At 38.9% G+C, this 21,672-nt stretch overlaps 1 protein-coding gene across 1 annotated transcript in view; it reads right to left on the bottom strand.

The window, feature by feature from the left end:
- LOC106130228 (proteasome-associated protein ECM29 homolog) overlaps nucleotides 1-21,672 on the bottom strand; it is a 35,190-nt gene that overhangs the window by 1,244 nt on the left and 12,274 nt on the right. Inside the window, exons 15-38 of the mRNA XM_060945113.1 lie at nucleotides 21,312-21,465; nucleotides 20,779-20,925; nucleotides 19,646-19,820; nucleotides 18,417-18,794; nucleotides 17,567-17,677; nucleotides 16,579-16,802; nucleotides 16,088-16,195; nucleotides 15,405-15,518; nucleotides 14,964-15,078; nucleotides 13,787-13,970; nucleotides 11,771-11,889; nucleotides 10,169-10,262; nucleotides 9,722-9,797; nucleotides 9,009-9,115; nucleotides 7,789-7,918; nucleotides 7,206-7,327; nucleotides 6,892-7,111; nucleotides 5,822-6,076; nucleotides 5,185-5,377; nucleotides 4,570-4,712; nucleotides 3,885-4,036; nucleotides 2,515-2,707; nucleotides 1,644-1,782; nucleotides 420-584 (exon numbers count right to left, since the gene is read on the bottom strand). Coding sequence (XP_060801096.1) covers nucleotides 420-584; nucleotides 1,644-1,782; nucleotides 2,515-2,707; nucleotides 3,885-4,036; nucleotides 4,570-4,712; nucleotides 5,185-5,377; nucleotides 5,822-6,076; nucleotides 6,892-7,111; nucleotides 7,206-7,327; nucleotides 7,789-7,918; nucleotides 9,009-9,115; nucleotides 9,722-9,797; nucleotides 10,169-10,262; nucleotides 11,771-11,889; nucleotides 13,787-13,970; nucleotides 14,964-15,078; nucleotides 15,405-15,518; nucleotides 16,088-16,195; nucleotides 16,579-16,802; nucleotides 17,567-17,677; nucleotides 18,417-18,794; nucleotides 19,646-19,820; nucleotides 20,779-20,925; nucleotides 21,312-21,465 — 3,818 coding nt within the window. The remainder of the gene's footprint in view (nucleotides 1-419; nucleotides 585-1,643; nucleotides 1,783-2,514; nucleotides 2,708-3,884; nucleotides 4,037-4,569; nucleotides 4,713-5,184; nucleotides 5,378-5,821; nucleotides 6,077-6,891; nucleotides 7,112-7,205; nucleotides 7,328-7,788; nucleotides 7,919-9,008; nucleotides 9,116-9,721; nucleotides 9,798-10,168; nucleotides 10,263-11,770; nucleotides 11,890-13,786; nucleotides 13,971-14,963; nucleotides 15,079-15,404; nucleotides 15,519-16,087; nucleotides 16,196-16,578; nucleotides 16,803-17,566; nucleotides 17,678-18,416; nucleotides 18,795-19,645; nucleotides 19,821-20,778; nucleotides 20,926-21,311; nucleotides 21,466-21,672) is intronic.

Here is a 21,672-nt window from a genome sequence, read left to right as displayed (position 1 = left end):
ACAAAAAAGAATAGGACCACTCCATCTCTTTCCCATGGATGTCGTAAAAGGCGACTAAGGGATAGGCTAACAAACTTGGGTTTCTTTTTTTTTGGCGATGGGCCAGCAACCTGTCACTATTTAGATCTCAATTCTATCGTTAAGCCAAATAGCTGAACGTGGCCTTTCAGTCTTTTCAAGACTTTTGGCTCTGTCTACCCCGCAAGTGATATCGTGACCATTTGTATGTATGTAGATAGATAGATAGATAATTCATTTATTTGATTTGCTACACACGATTTACAATTTCATATGGAACACAAATTAATAGGGTGTGAGTTGCAGCAATACAAAAAGGTCACAACTCAACGAATTTATTGCTGTAGAGCAATAGGTACGCTGATTTTGATATGTATGTATATATATATAGATAAACTGACCGAGCGTGTGCCGCAGCAGCGCGGCGAGCGGTGACGTCACGGCTGCGGGCGCGCACAGGCGGCCGCACACGCGCGCCGCCGCCGCCAGTATGGCGAGCTGCGTGGGCCGCGAGCTGGCGGGGTAACATGTCGCGCAGTGCTCGAAGAATACGTCCTGATATTTCTCTGGAAGTATATAGATTGATACAAAATTCGAAATTCAATTTTTTTATTCATTATAATACATATGTCTTGGTATTTTTCTGGAAGTATAGATTGATACAAAATTCAATTCGAAATTCAAATTTTTTATTCGTTATTATATGTCATGGTATTTTTCTGGAAGTATAGATACAAAATTCAATTCGAAATTCAAATTTTTTATTCATTATTATAATGTCTTGGTATTTTTCTGGAAGTATAGATTGATACAAAATACAATTCGAAAATTTTTATTCTTTTTTTTATAGGATACTTCATATCTATACCTACTATAATATTATAAAGCTGAAGAGTTTGTTTGTTTGAACGCGCTAATCTCAGAAACTACTGGTTCGAATTGAATTTTTTTTTTTATTTTTGTTGAATAGACCATTTAACGGAGAAGGCTTTAGGCTATATAACATCTCGCTGCAACTATTAGGAGCGAAGAAATAATGCAAAATATGAAAAAAAAACACCGAGGTAAATTATTCATCCTTAACTATTCCACGCGGACGAAGTCGCGGGCACAGTTAGTCGGTTGACGTTTGGTTGACGTCAAATAAATTACTCAAAACTAAGTTAACTGCCTTGAATAAATTACTTAACTAAGTTTATTTGTATATTGATTATATTTTATCACCGAAATAGCGAAAGATGTGATCTTGTTGGCGATGGACAAGCAACATGACACTTTTTGAATCTAAATTAATCCTACTAATATTATAAATGCGAAAGTTTGTGAGTACATATGTCAGGATATCAGTATGGATAGTTCTTTCACGCAAAAACTGCTGAACCGATTACGATGAAATTTGGTATGTAGGTAGCTAAATACCCAGAATAACATATAGGCTTTTTATCCCGGAGTTCCCGCGGGATTGATTCCACGCGGACGAAGTCGCGGGCTACCTCTAGTAAGCCATAAAGCTGAACGTTGCCTTTCAGTCTTTCCTATGTGTATGTATTCCTGTATGTATGTATATATGTATATGTATATATAAATATATATTTATGAAGATAGTCGTGTGGTAATAACGATACCTTGAGTGTGGGGATCCGTGGGCCAAGCCTTGCCCAGTAGCTCGTAGGCGGCCTGTTTGAGCGCGGTGACTTGTTCTCGCCGTAGACGAGCGCCTTCATTGTCTTCTGTATCGGAATCTTTGTCCATTGACGACTCATCCTGAAAATAATATTATATACTAGCTGTCCCGGCAAACGTTGTTTTGCCATACACCTAAATAATTTTCAAGTAATTTCTAGTTAAAAAAGAAAATGTTAAGATTGGACAACCCTTATCACTAAGGGGTATGAAAAATAGATGTTGACCGATTCTCAGACCTATTCACAAATGCTGCGCACAAACTTTCATGTGAATCGGTCAAGCCGTTTCTGGGGAGTACGGGAACGAACATTGTGACACGAGAATTTTATATATTAGATATATTATATAATGATACATATGAATATGTGTATATACACACACAGTACATTCTGGCAACTGAACGCGTTACCATGACTAAATATGGGTTAACCTTCCCTTACAAGAGTGTGGAAATCAGTCGCTTTTTAAACTTGACGCGCATTCCTGTTTATAAGAGAGGATGCGACCAGAACATACATACATATAATCACGCCTATATCCCTTGCGGGGTAGACAGAGCCAACAGTCTTAAAAAGACTGATAGGCCACGTTCAGCTGTTTGGCTTAAGGATAGAATTGAGATTCAAATAGTGACAGGTTGTTAGCCTGTCGCCTAAAAGAAGAATCCCAAGTTTGTAAGGTTATCCCCTACTCGCATTTTACGACATCCACGAGAAAGAGATGGAGTGGTCCTATTCTTTTCTCTAATGGTGCCGGGAACCACACGTTCAGAACTCAACAGAGTATGATGATGATGATGACACAACTGACCTTGGACAGTATGACCTTGACGAGGTCATAGACCTGTTGGAACCTGTCGCAGTCGGCGGCCGCGAGCGCCGCCCCCAGGCAGCTGATGGCGTGTGTCTTGTAAGACACGTCTTGCTTGCGAGACTCCGTCAGTAAGGCGTTGATGCAGTCTTCTGCTAGACTCGGAGAGAGCGGTTGCTCGCCATCTTTAACACTGTGAGGAAGAGAAGGGTTCTATTACATTATGCTTTTATTGTCTACCAATCGACTTGTGGCAATGTTTTTTGTATGTATGTTTGTAACGCGATAACTTTCGAACGGTTGGTCTGATTTGGATGAAATTTTAAAATATATGTAGGATCTGCCAATATAACTTTTAAGTTCGTGAGCCATCAAAATGGGTTAAATATTTTTTGAGATATAAATAATTTTGAATGAGTTTCACTATTTTTGTAACGTAGTTTAAGGTGGCACCATCTGTTATCAAGTTTGCACATTTACCTGCTTTTAAAAGATGTTTCTATCCGAATCACTAGTGCCACAATTATTTGTTGTCACTGCCTAATAATAGTACAGTGGAGCCATCTGTTATAAATTTTGTACACTAACCTGTTACTAACTAACTAACTGTTCAGCAAAAATTTGTGTCAAACTTGCATACCGATGTGCAAAATTATTACTTTCAATAGATACTGTTTTCCGCAATTCGTCGTTTGAACCAAAAACTTCTAATAGCGCCATCTATTATCGAGTCTGCACACTAACCTGCACAGTTCAGCCAATGCTTCCAACAAATGCTGTTTCCCATATAATGTACTTCTGTGCGGGACGGTCTAATAAGGCTAGCATTAATGGCTCTCATTTGCTCATCCAAACCAGATCATACAAATTTACAAACAAGTGACGCCATCTTCTATAGCGTCTACATTATCACAAGAACAATTCAGTCATGGACTCCTTAAATGCTATTCCTCACAATCATATTTAATTTGTATTCAATAGATGCTGTTTCCCACTATTCAGTCTATATTGTACTCACAAATAACGCCATCTATTATCGAGTCTGCACACTAACCTGCAGAGTTCAGCCAATGCTTCCAACAAATGCTGTTTCCCATAGAATGTACTTCTGTGCGGGACGGTCAAATAAGGCTAGCATTAATGGCTCCATTTAGCTCGTTCAAACCAGATGATACCAATTTACAAACAAGTGACGCCATCTTCTTTAGCGTCTACATAATCACAAGAGCAATTCAGTCATACACTTCTAAATGCTATTTGTCACAATCATATTTAATTTTGTATTCAATACATGCTGTTTCCCACTATTCAGTCTACATTGTACTGAAAATCACAAATAACGCCATCTGTTACCTAATCTACATACTAACCTGCAAAGTTCAGCCAAAGCTTCCAACAAGTGCTGTTTCCCGTCGAATGTCTTCCCGTGCGCGGCGGCTAATAAAGCACGCATTAAAGGCTCTCTTTGCTCGCCCAAACCAGACGATAACTCTTTGCAAATCGTCGATATTGCCCTTGCGCCCTGTCCAAATTGATTCCTTTATTTACACCCATTGTGGAAAAAATCGGTCAAGTAGGTACTTATTTTACACCTATTGTGGAAAAAAATTGGCCAAGAAGATGTGAATGGCCACGAGTTGGCTAATTGTATGAAAATTGTCCATCACGTCGTTTTAGAAGTTATATAATTATCTAAAAGTTTTGGAACCGGTGAAATCTTATCAATTTTACTTGTAAATTTGTAAGGCTTCCTTATCTCTTTCATATTAAGACTTATAATTTAAGAAATATAAAAATAATATTTTTAGATCTGCAAAAATCTTAATTGATCACAATTTGAATATAAATTTAAAAAAATTGGATCGGACGTAATACTTTAATGTACTCGTACGTAACCAACATATAAGACTAATCATTTTGGTTAACTGAAAGAAATCCCTATTAGGATAAGTCCGCCATTATACATATTCTTCTGAATCCAATGACTAATGTGTAATTTGTTTATAATATGCAAAAAGAGTCTACAAACAAATAAATCAGAATTCAGCAATTCACCTGTATCTTCTTAGTCCAACTGCTAGAGTTCAGCGCCTTCTCTATTTCGTCGCGTATTAGAGGCAGGTGTTCCTTGATGCCGGTCTCCCGTCCTGGACTTATGTCCGTCCAGATCTCTTCGAACATCTCTACTGTCGATGAGTCTTTTAAAAAAAAACCAAATAAATGGACATCATAAGCTTAAGTGCCGTGTGGTTCCCGGTACCATTGGAAAAAAAGGATATGACCACTACGTACTCAATTTTTATGTAGTTACTATACTGGAGCGTCGGTGGTAAAGTTAGTAAGTTCTTATTTCAAATGCATGATACTGCTGTAGGTTCAAATACCTCATTCATGTACCAATGACTCATTTCTTAGTTAGGTACATTAGTTTGAGTGCTTACCGCTATTCTAGCAGTGAGGAAACTATCGTGAGGAAACCTGCACAGTTAGGAAATTGTACAATGCAAAGGTTGCGGAGGTCAGACGGGATTCGCTTCGTGTGAAAACCTGACTCCAGACATCCAGGATACATGGTCAAAGACATACCCCGGGCTCCTCTCCAGAGAGCTGAAGATGCAACCGGGACTAAAGCCAGGAGGAAGAACTAAGAGAAAGCAGTATATCCCTCACCATCGTTGTCTTTGGGCGCGTGCATAGCCAAAAACACGACCGGGGCCAATATCTCCTCATTGTCTTTGATGTGCTCTATCTTGGCTTTGGCCACGGATTTGAGTGTGAGAGCGATGGCCGACCGCGACGCTTCATCCTCTTTCGTTTCGTAAAGGCCGACTAATTTCTTCATCAATTTTTCTGCTGACTGACTCTGTAATAGAATAATTGTTCAATATTTGACCTAGAAAGATAAGCTAGTAAGGCCTCTCATTCGAGTTGTGGTGTAAATATATTTTTTGTATGTAGTTTATTACTAATATGATACTTGTTAAGGGATAATTTCGACTTAATTAAGATACTTCATTCCAATAGAAAAACACAGACTAGACAAAATATTTTATTGGCCAGCGTATTCGCTCATTCAACCTATACCCAAATAAAAGACTACATACTATTTTGTCCAAAACTAAAATTTAGGTTGCGCCATCTATTTGTGAATACAAGAAGCAAAAAATCAACTAAGTGTTAACGCTTAAAACGAAGGAAACATTGCCATTGAAAAAAAACGAACCATAAAAATATAACAAATAGCAATATATAATAGATTAGCAACACGCCATCTATTGGCGAACATAAGAATCAACCGTTACATCACCTTGGCGCAAGCTGATACTTGTCCAAGCGCCTCAGCACAAATCTTCCTCACGGTGGGGTTCCTGTCGAATGTCCCGTTCAGTAAATTGGACATGATCTTCCCCGCGACTGGCTCCAGATCCTGCCTCAGATAGTGCGCGGCGAGCACTATGAAATGGCAGCAGGCCACTTTGGTGCCAAGCTGGGGGGACTTCATCAGTTCCAGGATCTTCGGCAGAGTTTCCTTCATCACTTCGATGTCGATGTACGGCATGCACTGTAATAATCATCACGTTTTGGTTTAAAAATTTGATCGTGAGTGACAAAAGACAAATACATATTAGTTTGTTTGTTTGTAAGTAAGTAAGTAAATGCTTAATTGTTCACTAAAGGAGTACATTACAAATATTAAACAGTAGTTCAGTACTAAAGGCGGGCTTATCCCTAAGTGGGATCTCTTTCAGCCAATCTGTTTACGATATCTTTATTGCGCAGAAATGTACACAGTAATAACATATAGTACATAGTTATAAAATAAATAAATCACTTGCAATGGCGGACTTATCCCATGAAGGGATCTCTTTCAGTTAACCTTAGTCTTAGATATCACATTAGTTATGGTAATTGTTAATTGCTATTTGAATCTCAATCATAGACTAAGACTGTTGGCTCTGTCTACCCCACAAGGGATATAGACGTGACCAGATGTATGTATGTATGTAATTGTTAATTGATGTTTCGAACTCAATCGCCACAAACGGAAAGAGATAGCGCGACAATAGCTTCTACTTTTATATACATACAAGAGTATAAGTATTATTTACATTTATTTTGCTACGCATCAAAACGTTGTTCTAACTGAACCAATCATAACAACAATGTCTATGGTATAATCATGGCGGGCCGCGTTAGCCCTCAATTCGTTCAGTTATTATTGTTGTCAGTGAGAGCTGAACTATGGTTAGTCTACGGCGTCACGTGATTGGCTGATATGACTTGTAGCGTAGAGATGTCGCCACAATAGATCCTATTTTCTTATATTATTAAGATTCATTTTGCTACACATCATAAGGACCTCATGACCGAACTGACCTTAACAACGGTATCAGTAGTATAATGATGGCGGGCCGCATTGGCCCTCAATTCGTCCAGTGTATCTCTGGTGTTGCTGTCAGTGAGAGCGGTGCTGAGGTAAGACAGTTTGGCTGACTCTAACTCCCCCGCAGCGCCGACTAAAGCCGGAATCAGCTTGTCCAGGAAAGGTTTGAGACTTTCCCCGGCAGCGGTGACCAGTTTTGATACTGTTTGCAGGCTGGAAATAAAGAAAGACACTGTAATTCCTATTCTATTCTTCTTTACAAAAATACAAATCTTTCCTCTTTATTAATAGTGTGGATAAATGTTACCTGACGCTCCTGACCTCCCTGACCACGTTGGTGATGCCGGTGTCTAGCAGCACCGGCAGTATGGCCGACACTATCTCCTTGCCGTCTTTACCCTGGCTCACGTCTGACGCTCGGATGCATAGCTGTAATGAATCGACATTTGATAAATACTTTTATATCCAGATTTATATCGTGACGAAGAATAATTTGAACTTGTTTTATTGGAATTTGGTGGACTAGATTTTAGGGGTTAAAATTAGACAACACTAATATCAAATCATCTTAGTATCACTCAATATAAGATAATATTTGTTATCCATACTAATATTATAAATGTGAAGGCAAGCCTATTTGTTTGTTTGTTTTCTCTTCACTCGTTAACTTCTAAACCAATCTTCTTTTATATTTAAGACTCAACTTCGCGTATATTTAAGAGTCTGGAGGAGAACATAGGTTACCTGACTAGACCCCGAGGTAATTGCGAAAAACCTATATTTATCCGTTGCACTAAATTCTCCCAAGTAGGTGGCGCTACAATCGCGCGGTCAAATCTGCAGGTGAAATCTAGTAAAAAAACTGAAAACTAGGTGGAATAACATATAACCTTGGACAGGACGTTGGCGGTGGTGGCGGCGGCCTGCCTGGTGCCCTCGTGCACGTCGTCCATGACCCTGAAGAGCTGCGTCCAGATCGTGGGCAGCTGGGGTAATGACTCGTGGAGACTTTTAGCGCCACTGTCAAACATTCAATCACATACAAATTTTATATGACATACAGTGTAGGCAACCTTGCTAGACGCCATAGCAACGGTTGCCATGGTATTGTTAGTGAGTTATGTCAAAAATAATTTTTATTGTTAGTTGTTCTTGATTTTTATGTTAATAATATAGTTATTTTAAAACTGATTATTTCTCTCCTCTTTTCTCCTTCTTTCTACTGTAGGAATAAATAACTTTTATTACTATACTTCCTACATACAGTACCATTTTTATAAGTCTCATCGGCTCTATTCTTCTACCTCCTGGCTTTAGTCCCGGTTGCATCCTCACCACTTCGGAGAGGAGCCCGGGGTATGCCTTTGACCATAGGTTCTGGATTGGGTGAGTCAGGTTTTAACACGAAGCAACTTCTGTCTGAGCTCAACAAACTTTGCAGGGTAACTTAACCCGTATTGGATCGATTATGGTTACTACACATCCAGTTGCCTGAATATACAGGTTTCTTCGCGATGTTTTCCCTCATCGTAAGAGCATCAGACGCCACGTTCAGATGTTTAGCTTAATGATACAGTTGCAATTCAAATAGTGGCTAGTCCATCGCCTAAAAGAATAATCCCAAGTTTATAAGCCTATCCCTTAGTCGCCTTTTACCACATCTATGGGAAATACATAGAGCGGTCCAATTCTTTTCTATTGGTACCGGGAACCCCACGGCACTTTTTAACCTTAATAATTCTAATTTCACAACTTTAATAATAATTGTATTGTAGCGGGAGCGATGATTCGGCTCGACCTCCACCAAAGGGAAAATCTTCCGCCAGGCTGGTGTGCTGCCTGGGGAACCGCGCGACAGACGATGTTGTGTCGGAGGTTGTATATATAGCTCCAATCCGTGAAATCTTTGCTTGCGCGATTGAGGTTTCTCGCTGTTTTTGACTGATAGCGTCGCGTGATTCTATTTTTTATTTTTGAGACTTGTGGCGTATAGATTGCGCCATAGTAGAATTTCCTTCTCTAACAGCGTCTTTACATTGTATTCTTATCTCCCTCCCGCAATTATCATGAATTGACGCATGACGCATTGTGAATGAGATTGTGTACTAACCGTAACAAATCGGCGAGAGCGTTGCAACAGGACATCCTGACCCGCCACTGGTTTGAGGTCAGGTTGGTCACGAGGTCATCCAATATCTCCTTATGATACTTTTGCACCTAAAAGTAAAGCAAATGATATAAATTTTGGTTAGGTAAGGAACCTACCTATTTAAATACAAGAGATTTCTATTGAAATAAGTAGCACCTTTGTACTACAAAATGCTCCTATATATAATTTTGTGTACATAAATTATGTAAATCAATAAGCTTTGAACAGTTTTCCGTTACTTTTCAATAACTTTCACATCTATGTCTACATATATATTAGTTTAAAGAACTTTATTTCTTCATAAAGAATAAATAATTCAGTTACTGAGAAACTTACAATATAAGTATAGCAAGACAGCGAGCTTATATAAAACAAAAATTAAAATAAAGAACTATGTAGGGTAGGAGTCACAAAAATCTACGTCGACTGCATATTATATGTTACGGTAAATGTAAGCAATACGTCATTATCTATAATTACCGGGAATCATAGATAATTACCGATTGCTTACCGGTAATTGTACATAATAACCGCACTATCCACATTTACCCCAACATATACATATATATATTATACACAGATTTTGTAAGTCATATAAATAAACTTCTGCACAGGCACATTAGTGTGTGACTTGCAAAATTTGTGTGTAAATAAAAATGGCGTGTAATACTAACGGTGGAGTGCGTGTCAGGCACCAACGCCTGCCATATTGCGGCCATGGAGTTCTGAATGCGCGGGGTGGGGTCGAACCTGTTTAAATAGACAAGAATATATATTATTATTTTTTTCAAAATTGGATACAAGGTAACACTTATTGACGGAGTGTTTTAAGTAATAATTATAAATTATTGGTACCCGGTTGTTCCCGGCAAAAATAGAACCACAAATCCATATCTCTCCTATGGATGTCGTAAAAGGCGACAAATGGATAGGCTTAAAAACTTGGGACTCCTTATGTTGGCGATGGGCTGGCAACTTTTCGCTATTTGAATCTCAATTTCATTATATAGCTGAGCGTGGCCTCTCAGTATTTTCAAGACTATTGGCTCTGTCTTCCCCGCAGGGCATACAGACATGACTATAATGTGTTATGTGTGTAAATGATAATATTTAAATTTCACCTGTAGCGGTAGAGGCGCGGCACGATGCGCGGGAGTTGAGCGGAGAGCTTCGCGCCCGCCGATATCGCGATCGAGTGGAAACCGAACGCTGCTCCTGTTCACACATTCGATTGTTCCATCAGAATCGGTTAAGGGAATCAGAGAAAAGACCAATCAGAGAGAGTTCGTTTCTCAACATGATCCGGCCGGGATTCGAACCCGGGTCCAACTGTGACAAATAAAAGCGCACTACCGCTACACCACAGTCACCTTCAGATAGCATTTCTAATCGTTACTGCTTAAAATAATACTTATCATAATTATATCTTAAAACTTTTAGTGTTCTGGTAACACCAGGTTTCGGTTTTTTAATTAATTTTTTTTTTGTGTATTTTACTATGTTTACAAATAATAACTATGTCGTGTGTGCCACTTTTGTGTTCTAGCCCAGAACATAGTGTTACATTTTTATTAATTTGGACGATATTATCGAATGTAACCTGTTGGGTATAGTTAATAAAGGCTTGTGTTTAAACGCCTACCAGAAATGCACCTATATTACTTCCAATAAATTCGAAGTGCCTGCCATAACGGATAAATGCTCACCAAATTGTGTATCACAAAATATTCTAGAAATAAAGCTATTTTGCTTTTTATTACATTCTATAAAAATAAATACACACCTTTAAAGTCAATTTGAGTCCAAATTTTGTAAATTATCGCTAAGGAGATGTTACCAATATTTTATTTTATTACTTTCATTTTAGTTATCTATGCTGAGGGAAAAAATTACAGTCAACCGCAAATATTTTTTTCATACCAAATATAATATTGATTACACCAAACACAAGTTACATAATTAATGCATTATGCATTTAATTATATATTTTTATGCAGTTACATAATTACTTTGTTGTCAATTATTGCAACACATAATGACTAAGGTATACAATGAAACAAACCATTGGTAGATGAGGAAATAAAAAATCTAAATTAAAACAGAAATTTTATTAAAGTGTTCATAAGATTAATTTAAGAATAATCAATGGCACTTCAAAAGGAACACAATAATTACAGTCTTATACAATCTTATCTTATAAGATTAATTTGTACTTAAAAATAATCAATGGCACTTTATATTTTACGTATATATTACGTTTATATTACGTAATCTTAGCTTCACCATAATATATTTTGGATTTTGGTTACATAATTTGATTACAATAAAGCAAATTTGAACTGTACATTTTGGTATCAATGTTACTGTTTTAATGAAACAATATTTGGTGAGCATTTATCCATTTTGGCAATCAAAAATAATATTTGTACACAACGTACGATTATTCTGACGTGTGTATACTTATTTTGAAGCTTAATACGTTTTACTTTGGGAAACTAAGTATAGATTGATTTTAATTTATATGGAGTTTATTTATTTTACTGGGTACTAAAATTTGGAAAACAAAAGCTATTTTGGTGAGCCCTTAAATTGTACCCGTTAATAAAAAAAGAAAACAAATTAATAAAACAAAGTAATGAAATAAAAAAACATATATTAACAAAATAAAACAAACAAGGGTGGATTATTATTGAATAAACAAAACAAAAAAAAATCAATCTGACCTCTCTTTGAGTTCCACACGGCGTTGTGATGAGCCAAATGCATGAACTTGTACAGGAGATCAGGCTGGTTGAGATCCGATGCGAGCGAGCACAGTTCCTTGTACGTAGACAGATTGCCCCTAGAAATAAAAAAATCGGTTGCCGGTAAAGTCTGTTTACTGACTGAGTCGGTTTAGTTGAACGTGACAACGTCTTAAGAAAAATGCTGATGGAACGGTAGCATTTTTCAAAAGAAAATTTTAATTTAATTTGTTTAATATATTTGTATGTATATAAGGAAGGAGGTATACGCTGCCGAACGCGAAGGCCGATTGTGCCTCTGTCGCTCGTTCCGCGCTCTCGCTTGCACTTCAAGCCTTACATGGAACGCCTCAGAGCGAGGTAACGATGCATGAGTCATGTTTTTTTGTGAAAGGGTCAGGTCAAGTGTACCCGAAACCGCCGAGTTTGCATGAAGAGTAATGAATGTGAATGAAGCGATTGAAGTATGCAGAGATCGTGGCAAGAAAAAAAGAATGAAAGATGTAGTCTCGGCCTACCCCTTTGGGAAAGAGGCGTGATTTTATGTATGTATAACTCTATCACCGAGTTAATCCCCTATATGGTGATTTTGGTGGATGTAATATTTTGGTTCGAGAAAAGTTTTCTCCTGAAATCACTGAACCTTCTCCTTTGGTCTACTCAGGCGCTCACGCTTGTTTGCTATGTATCTGTCATCACACTAGCTCTTTCCACTGCTTTTCTTAAAAGATCTGGTAGACTATCCTTAGACCTAATTCCTTCAAAGATCTGAAAGACTCTACCAAGACCTCCGGGCACACCATTCACCACACAGCACCCCTGTACGTACCCCGTGAGCGCAGCGCCCAGCTGGCCCACCTCGAACAGCTTGGTATCTGCCATCACACTAGTTCATTCCACTAGTCTCTTTCCTTCAAAGTTCTGGTGTACTATTCTTAAACCCTTTTCCTTCAAAGTTCTGATAGAGTCCACTAAGACCTCTCGGCACTAAAAAGGAGACCAACCCCGAGCAATCACCCTTACTCCCCTGTACGTACCCCGTGGGCGCGGTGCCCAACTGGCCCTCCACCAACAGCTATGGTATCTGCCATCATAGTAGTTCATCCCACAGGTTTTCTTCAGAAATCGGGTAGACTATCTTTAGACCCTTTTCCTTCAGAGTTCTGGTAGACTATCCTTAGACCCTTTTCCTTCAGAGTTCTGGTAGACTATCCTTAGATCCTTTTCCTTCAGAGTTCTGGTAGACTATCCTTAGACCCTTTTCCTTCAGAGTTCTGGTAGACTATCCTTAGACCCTTTTCCTTCAGAGATTGGTAGGCTCCACGTTGATCTCTGGGAACTAAAAAGGGGAAAAACCCGATCGATCACCATATAACATACCTCGTAGGTGCGGTGCCCAGCAGGCCCAGCTTTCTATTCGTCATCACAACAGTTTTTTCATTGGTTTTCTTCAGAGATCTGGTAGACTATCCTTAGACCCTTTTCCATCAGAGCTCTGGTCGACTATCCTTAGACCTAATTCCTTCAGAGACAGACTGGTACACTTCACTTAGACCTCTGTGCATCCCATTCACCATACACTACCTCGCTACGTACCCCGTAGGCGCGGTGCCCAGCTGCCCCTCCTCGAACAGCTTGGTATCTGCCATCACACTAGTTCATTCCACTGGTCTCCTTCAGAGATTTTGTCGACTATCCTTATACCTAATTCCTTCTAAGATCTGGTAGACTCCACTCTAGACCAACCCCGAGCAACCACCTTAACACCTGGCTACGTACCCCGTGGGCGCGGCGCCCAGCTGGCCCTCCACCAACAGCTTGGTATCTGTCATCACACTAGTTCATCCCACAGGTTTTCTTCAGAAATCGGGTAGACTATCCTTAGACCCTTTTCCGTTAGAGTTCTGGTCGACTATCCTTAGACCTAATTCCTTCTAAGATCTGGTAGCAACCTCCCTAAAGCAACAGCAACCACCCCAACAGCTGGCTACGTACCCCGTGGGCGCGGTGCCCAGCTGCCCCTCCTCGAACAGCTGCGTGTCGGCGGTGACCCGCACGGCGGCCCGCGCGCCGCCCGCCAGCTGCTCGGCCAGCTGCGACACTAACTGCTGCCGCTGGCTATCTTCGCTGTTCTGGTAAACTAAGCTCAGGCCCTTGCTGGCCACGTCCTGGACTATGTCTGGTTGAAACAAAAAAATATATATTTGTATAGTAATAACATCAAAACCGCCGAGCTTGCATGAAGAGAGTTATGAATGTGGATGAAGCGAAGGAAGTATGCAGAGATCGTAGCAAGTGGAAAGAGGTAGTCTCCGCCTACCCCTCCAGGAAAGAGGCGTGATTTTATGTATGTATGTATAACATTCTGTTGGTATCCTTTTTTCTATTGATGCCGTGTGGTACCCAACAAAAAAATAAACTAAAAAAAGAATAGGACCACTCTTTCACATCTCTTTCCCATATATGTCGTACAAGGCGACTAAGGGATATAAGAAACTTGAGATTCTTCTTTTTTTAACGATAGACTAGCCACTATTTGAATCTCAACTCTATCATTAAACCAAACAGGTGAACGTTTTCTATCAGTTAACCTAATGGTAGACTGTTAGATAATGCTACTAGCTTTTATTCAGCCCATTGTACTTTACAAATTGTAAATGTAACAATAAAGAATAAATAAATAAATAAATTAGGAAAAATTACACAAAATAGTCTGCAAAAATAGAAGAATATATCTCCTATAGAAGTAGAGAGATTGAGTGATTCCATTCCTAAGGTATCGACCACACGGCAACATAATTAAATTACTATTCTTTTTTCTATTGGTGTCGAGAACCACACGACACCTGAATAAGCCACACTACTTTATTTGGATACTGTTCAAACATTCATGACTGAAACTGGCCACTTAGAAAAAAAGAAAAACCAAAATAGAATGTTAAGTCAGATGTTTTTTAAAAAAGCATGTTATTGTAAAATATTCGTCCATATCAGTTCAGTAGTTCATATCAGTTCAGTTCATCAAAAGATCTTTATTGTATTGTCAAATTACCTTAAAACAGTTATAACAGTTCAGGGTTACCTAAGCAAGTGCAGTTTTACTTTTACCATCATAAATACCCACCGTCAATTTCTCAAAACCAAACCAAGATCAATTTTAACAGATACTTACCGCTATTTTCCGAGAGATAGTCCATGAAGACATTTTGCAGCTCTTGCAGTTTGGTCTTGATGGGTTCCCGTTCGGGACAGTTCTTCAACAACGCCAGCAGCCAAATGCTGGTCGCCTACAAACATTCAGGCGATTACAACAAAAACCGAACAAATTCGAGTCGAAGCAAATGCTGCGGTGCAGTTTATTACGCGCTTCTTCTGCACTGACGCTTTGAAAGCGGCGGTCAACTTTAAGTAATTTATTTGACGTCAACCAATGTTGTGAAACTAAAAGATATGACAATTAATAATTGAAATATACCATAATAATGAATTTGAATTCTGACTCGCGCACGATTGTTTTTATACCCTCATCACGTATTTTACTTAAATATCTCAAGAAGATTAAATAAGAAAATGAACTTCCTTGAGCATTTATAATATTAATTGTGATACTTACTTGTCTTGAGTGCGGATGGGGGTGCTGGCCGATCTTAAACAGCTGGTGGAGAAGCCACTCCAAGAGCTCATCATTCTCTTTCAGAGCCTCGTGGTCGCGTATCTTCTGCGGACCCTGTGCAGTGAGCGAATCACATCAGCAGCCCCCGAAGCATGATAAATAAAAATAAACGAGCTGTGCCCGCGACTTCGTCCGCGTAGAACAGTTATTTGGGGCATCATTGAAGCCCTCAAGGATGAATAATTTTCCCCTTTTTTTTCACATTTTCCGTTATTTAGCCTATAGCCTAAAGCCTTTCTCGATAAATGGTCTATTGAACACAAAAATAATTTTTCAATTCGAACCAGTAGTTCCTGAGATTAGCGCGTTCAAACAAACAAACTCTGCAGCTTTATAATATTAGTATACATAGATATATACGGTACAAATTACACAGATGAAGTTAGCCTCGAAGTAAGTTCGTGACTTGTGTTACGAGATACTAAATTAATGAATCAGAAAAAAAAAATTGTTTTCCTAAAATATAGGCCTTTTCATTTTAATTATTTCTCTCCTCTTCAGTTCTACTTCTGTCTTCTTTAGTGTGTATTATATATTCCTGGACTTTCGTCTTTACCTCTTACACTTTCGAAAACTTTTAAGTATATTAACATACTTTAAGTAAATTAGAAAAAAGTTATTACCTCCCTCGGGAGTTCCGTCCACAAATCCCTGTTCTCATTAGAATTGACACCTTCCACGCACAACACTAAAGACTCGCCTATTTGCAAGTGGATTTCAAACTCTTTACTCTGAAACAAAATAAATTTTAAAAATTTGATTTAATTTTTTAATTTAATTTATATATCTTCCTTCATAAAAATCAATCAAGAGAAAGGTCTAATGGACTTGGGATTCTTTTTAATGCGATGGGTTACAAACCTGTCACTATCCGAATATCAATTCCATTTGAAGCCTTCGAATCTCCAAGTCGATTGACTGTCTACCTTGAGTACATATAATTAATACATACATACATAAAATCACGCCTCTTTCCCGGAGGGGAAGGCAGAGACTACCTTTTTCCACTTGCCACGATCTCTGCATACTTCCTTCGCTTCATCTACATTCATAACTCTCTTCATGCAAACTCGGCGGTTTCGGGTACTTTTGACCGTATATAATTAATACTCACATCTTTAGCCATCTGTAAGAATCCCTTAACAATTTGCTTGGCGAAACTCAGTCGTTCCCCACAACAAAGCAAGCCCAGCGTGAACAACGCTCTCTCCTTCACTTTGGAAGGCAACTTCGCGTTACCCACAATCTTGAACAGGCGATCGGCGACTGTGAACTTCGTGATGACGTCATTGGAGTCATCGGCAGACGAGAACGGGTTGTCCTGTTGCATGAGCGCGTCTGAAATTCAAATTTCGAACGTAGAAAGAAAGTAAGACGTTGCGTGGCTTGAAAAAAAGTGAAGCATCGTTGTGGCGGCATTGTACGCATATGCGATTGACAGAAAGCTTGACATTTCGTGAGATAATCTATGACGTAATGGCGGCTGACTGTCACACTATTGTCGAGAATGTGTACATGAGGCGTGTATATATACAGTGGGTCGGCATACTATTGGTGCTTCATATTGCCGTATAGTGAAAATCCGTCCGCCTTATTTTCTAAGTCTGTTTTAAACACCATTCAATTTTTGTCATCTTTTTGTTTCACAAAATCGGTTAACATCGAATAATTTAATTAATACGTAAGTTTACTTTAAAATATTTTTAAATGTCAGTGTACTAGTAAAATAGCTCACGGAACTGAAAGACCTCTACAGAAAACGGCTCAGAGCTTTTGATGTTTTTATTGAATTCTATGCTAGTTTCCAATGAATGGCACAAAGTTTCAATGCAAAGGTTAAAAAAAATTGAACACTTTGGAAGTGAATACACAAAACATTGGCATTATCAAAAAAACTATTTATATCATTAAGCGTGACGGTAAATAATAAAAGTCCATTACATATTAGCTCTTTTTTTCTCTTTACACGGGTAGCAGGAAGAACGGAACATACCTAATAAAAAGAGAATGTTATATCAGTCAAACAAACACACACATCTCCCAAGCCAATAGTAAAAACATCAGTGACTCATTTTCCATTTGTTCAGGTAATTATCACGTACCTTGCGCTGGAGTAGTGTTAGGCAGTGGCAGCCCCGCACATCTTGAGAGAAGTGAGACTGCGTTGCAGGACGTGTTGACTAGAAGAGTTTGCGGGCTGATCAGGAAGTTCGCTGAAATCATATTATTCTATTTAAATTAAGTACTAGAACAGGCCTTCAGCGCTTGCGCAATCCCAATGCGCACTCGAAATTCGCGTAAACCGTGAATTTTGCAATTTCGTGTACTCACTGATATGTCGATAAATTTTGTATGCAACCGATTAAAAAATTATAAGGAGATATCTATCTCACTTCAAGTGGATTGGTATTAAAGAATCGGTAAGGTATCGGTAAATCGGTAAGGCACCCGCTTAAAATGTGTGATGCGCAGAAAGGCACAGGTTCAAATCCCACCTCGGCCATGTACCAATGACTATTTTCGAAGTTATGAACATTAGTTTGAATACTAACCGATGCTCTGACGTTGAGGGAAAATATCGTGAGGAATCCTGCACATTCAGGAATCAGGATGTGTAACCATGTTCGATACAATACGGGTTAGGTTCCCCTGCAAAGGTTGCGGAGGTCAGACGGGAGTACCTTCGTGTAAAAACCTGACTCACCCAACCCAGGATGCATGGTCAAAGGCATACCCCGGGATCCTCTCCAAAATGGATAAGGATGCTACCGGGACTAAAGCCAGGAGAAAGCAGATGTTACAGAATACTTACATACATACATAAAATCACCCCTCTTTCCCGGAGGGGTAGGCAGAGACTACCTCTTTCCACTTGCCACGATCTCTGCATACTTCCTTCGCTTCATCAAAATTCATAACTCTCTTCATGCAAAGCATTGGCAAAATACTTACCCAAACTTATAACACCTTGTTGATAAGGCTCCCAGTTGGCCGCACTGAATCCTTTCCCCCCAAATTTGCCCCTCTTCGCCATTACGATACACCTTTCGCACACATGCGCAAACGCACTCAAATACCCGCACTGGCTCTCCAAACTCTTATTCCCTATCCCCTGTACCACAAACTCTTCAATCTCCTTTTCTATCGCCGACTTATCGCTAGTATGCACAGTGATTATAGCGTAGATAAGCGAGGCTGTATCACGAATGTCTTCCTTGGTACTGGTCGTGAAGAGAGTCTTGAGGAACGGCAGGAGGTTCGTGTATTTGGCGGCCATCTTGTCCGGCACGCAGCCGACTATGTCGAGGAAACATGTCAGCGGCATTAAGTCTGTAAAAAAAAGTTAAATATAGGTATAGATTAAAAATAATTTATATGATTAATCATGATTGTAACGTGTGGTTCCCGGCACCAATAGAAAAAAGAATAGCACCACTCCATCTCTTTCCCATGGACGTCGTAAAAGGCGACTAAGGGATTGGCTTATAAACTTGGGATTCTTCTTTTAGGCGATGGGCTTGCGACCTGTCACTATTTGAATCACACTTTTTGAATATAAAATGTAACACGTTAGATTTTTTTGTACGTATGTTTGTATATTTTATGCGCGCAGCTCCATCCGAGTGAGACAAAAAATCAAGTTTATTTCCGTCTGAATTTCTAAGAAGTTAGTCATTCTTATTTCTCCCCATAAAAAATTGTAAGAATTTCAGCTTCATACACTCGGTAATTTTGTTTATATTATCTCACTTAGTATATCCCGGAAATGTAAACCACATATCCATTGTTTGATAACTAACTAATGATGGACTGATAATTGATTAAAGATTGATTGATAATTGATTAAAGATTGATTGATAATTGATTAATGATTAATTAAAGATTGATTGGCGATGGGCTAGCAACCTGTCACTATTTAAATCTCCATTCTATCATTAAGCCAAAGACCTGAACGAGGCCTTCCAGTCTTTCAATACTGTTGGCTCTGTCTACCCCACAAGGGACATAGACGTGATATGTATGTATGTCAGATTGTTCGATTGACAATACATTGACGATTGTTTGACGACGTATAAGAAAGATAGACAGATAAAACTCTTGATTGCACCATAAGTGCAAAAACATACAAAACAGCACAAAGCAGACAGACATGGTCCAATTCGGACTAAGTATAAGATCACCTGCGCCGGCGGCGAGCAGCGACGTGACCATGGCGAGGAACCTCTCCAGCACCTCCGTCTCCAGCAGCTGCTCGCGCACGTACGCCGACAGCTGGGGAGATGTCGCGTTCGGGTGCTCCGAGCACGAGGTCAGGTTCGCGTCCCGGTTCAGGCACATGCGCATGTAGCGGAGGATCTGTGGTTGCAATTCAAAATTTCAAGGTCAAATAAGTAATTTATCTGATCCATACAAATTCAGGGCTTCTCTCCGGACAGACGAGACGGGAATTATTCTACGCGCAGGCGCAGGTTTTGATATGATATATATTTAGTGTGATATATAACACGTAAGTTATGTTGTGGATAATAAGCCTATTTTGAAGATAGAAGCCAGTTGGACGAAGAATCATGCCGCTTGCCCGAAGAGGTAAGCTGGGACTACATCTTTCCACTTGCCAATATACCTGTTTAGCTCAGCATCAGTGGTACAAGATTCGGAGCAGTTTTTAGAGAAACAATGCAAGAGAACCAAGACGTTGTTCATTTATTTATTTTATTTTAGCTTATTCTATTATTACAGATTTTTGTTTTAGACAAGAAGAATTAGCCAATTCCAACGTTCCATATAACAAACAATATACAAAGCAACTTTTGTGAATTTACACAACAAAAAATATTTTTAATTGTTTGTTCGTAATTACTTAATGAATGTAAAACTAATGTTTTCAATACGAATATTTCGTCAAATAAATAAAATGAAATATGTTGGTTGGAATGATGTATGTTGTATATGACGGCCTCTGTGGCGCAGCGGTAGTGCGCTTGTCTGTGACACCGGAGGTCCCGCGTTCGAATCCCGGCCAGGGCATGATGAGAAACGAACTTTCTCTGATTGGCCTGGGTCTTGGATGTTTATTTAAATATAAGTATTTATTATAAAATATAGTACCGTTGAGTTAGTATCTCGTTACACAAGTTTCGAACTTACTTCGAGGCTAACTCAATCTGTGTAATTTGTCCCGTATATATATTTTTTTATTATTATAAAAAATCGAAGTACCTACTCGATTATTTTCATTACAGATTCAGTCACATTTGAATAATATTTACAAAGATGTATATATTTATATTTATTTATTTATTTATTATCTCACCTCCTGGAAAGTGAGCGGATGGAACTGCAGCACCTGGTTTCCGACCACGAACCGGTGCTTGGAGTTGGAGCCCGCCTTCCTCTTCTGCATTTGATCCCATATGTAGTTCACCACAGTTTTGAACCTTGGGACTTTGAACTCCGGTGCCTGACAATTCAATCAATATTCTTTTTAAAACAATACATATTTGCAATTTTGGTTACTACCGCTAAGAGATATATATCATACATACAATCACGTCTTTATGCCTTGCGGGGTAGACAGAGTCAACTGTCTTGCCACGTTCTACTGTTTGTCTTATTGATAGAATTATTCAAAATTTTTGAACTTCAATCAATATTACGAGTATTAATGTTTTCAACTACAAATTTGAGTATGTAATGTTTACCTTCAATGGAAGGTTTTATATATTTTTATTGTCAAAGCTAGTGGTCTGGACACAAACAATTCTAATTTAGAGGTAGGTACTGTTTAATGTATTTTTCTTTCTAGAATCATCAGTCATAATTTTTAGTATAAAAGTCCATACCAACCTCTGTTCTGTCCTTGTCACGCTTAGGCGATTCCTCGTCAATGTTGACTGTAGCCGTCTCCTTCTTGCTCACGTTATTCACTACATCTTCTATCTCAGTCGGTCGGGATGTTCCGTATAAACATTTTAGAGCTTCGTTTGATATTTCGTCTTGGCTAAAACAGATCATCATTCCAATACTCGAATCGAATGAAAATATAGTTGGGAAACGTTAAATTACAGTTGTCCTGTGTAAAAACATATGACCAGAGACTATTTTAATTCTAGAATTAGTAGGAATAGTAAATTGATATTTTGTGTGAATATCCGTGCCGTGTGGTTCCCGGTACCAACAAATAAACAATTTTCAATTTGTATGTATG

This window comes from Amyelois transitella, chromosome 7 (genome assembly GCF_032362555.1).
Source record: "Amyelois transitella isolate CPQ chromosome 7, ilAmyTran1.1, whole genome shotgun sequence".
NCBI classification, from domain to species: Eukaryota; Metazoa; Arthropoda; class Insecta; order Lepidoptera; family Pyralidae; genus Amyelois; species Amyelois transitella.
This window is presented reverse-complemented; position numbering and strand designations above follow the sequence as displayed.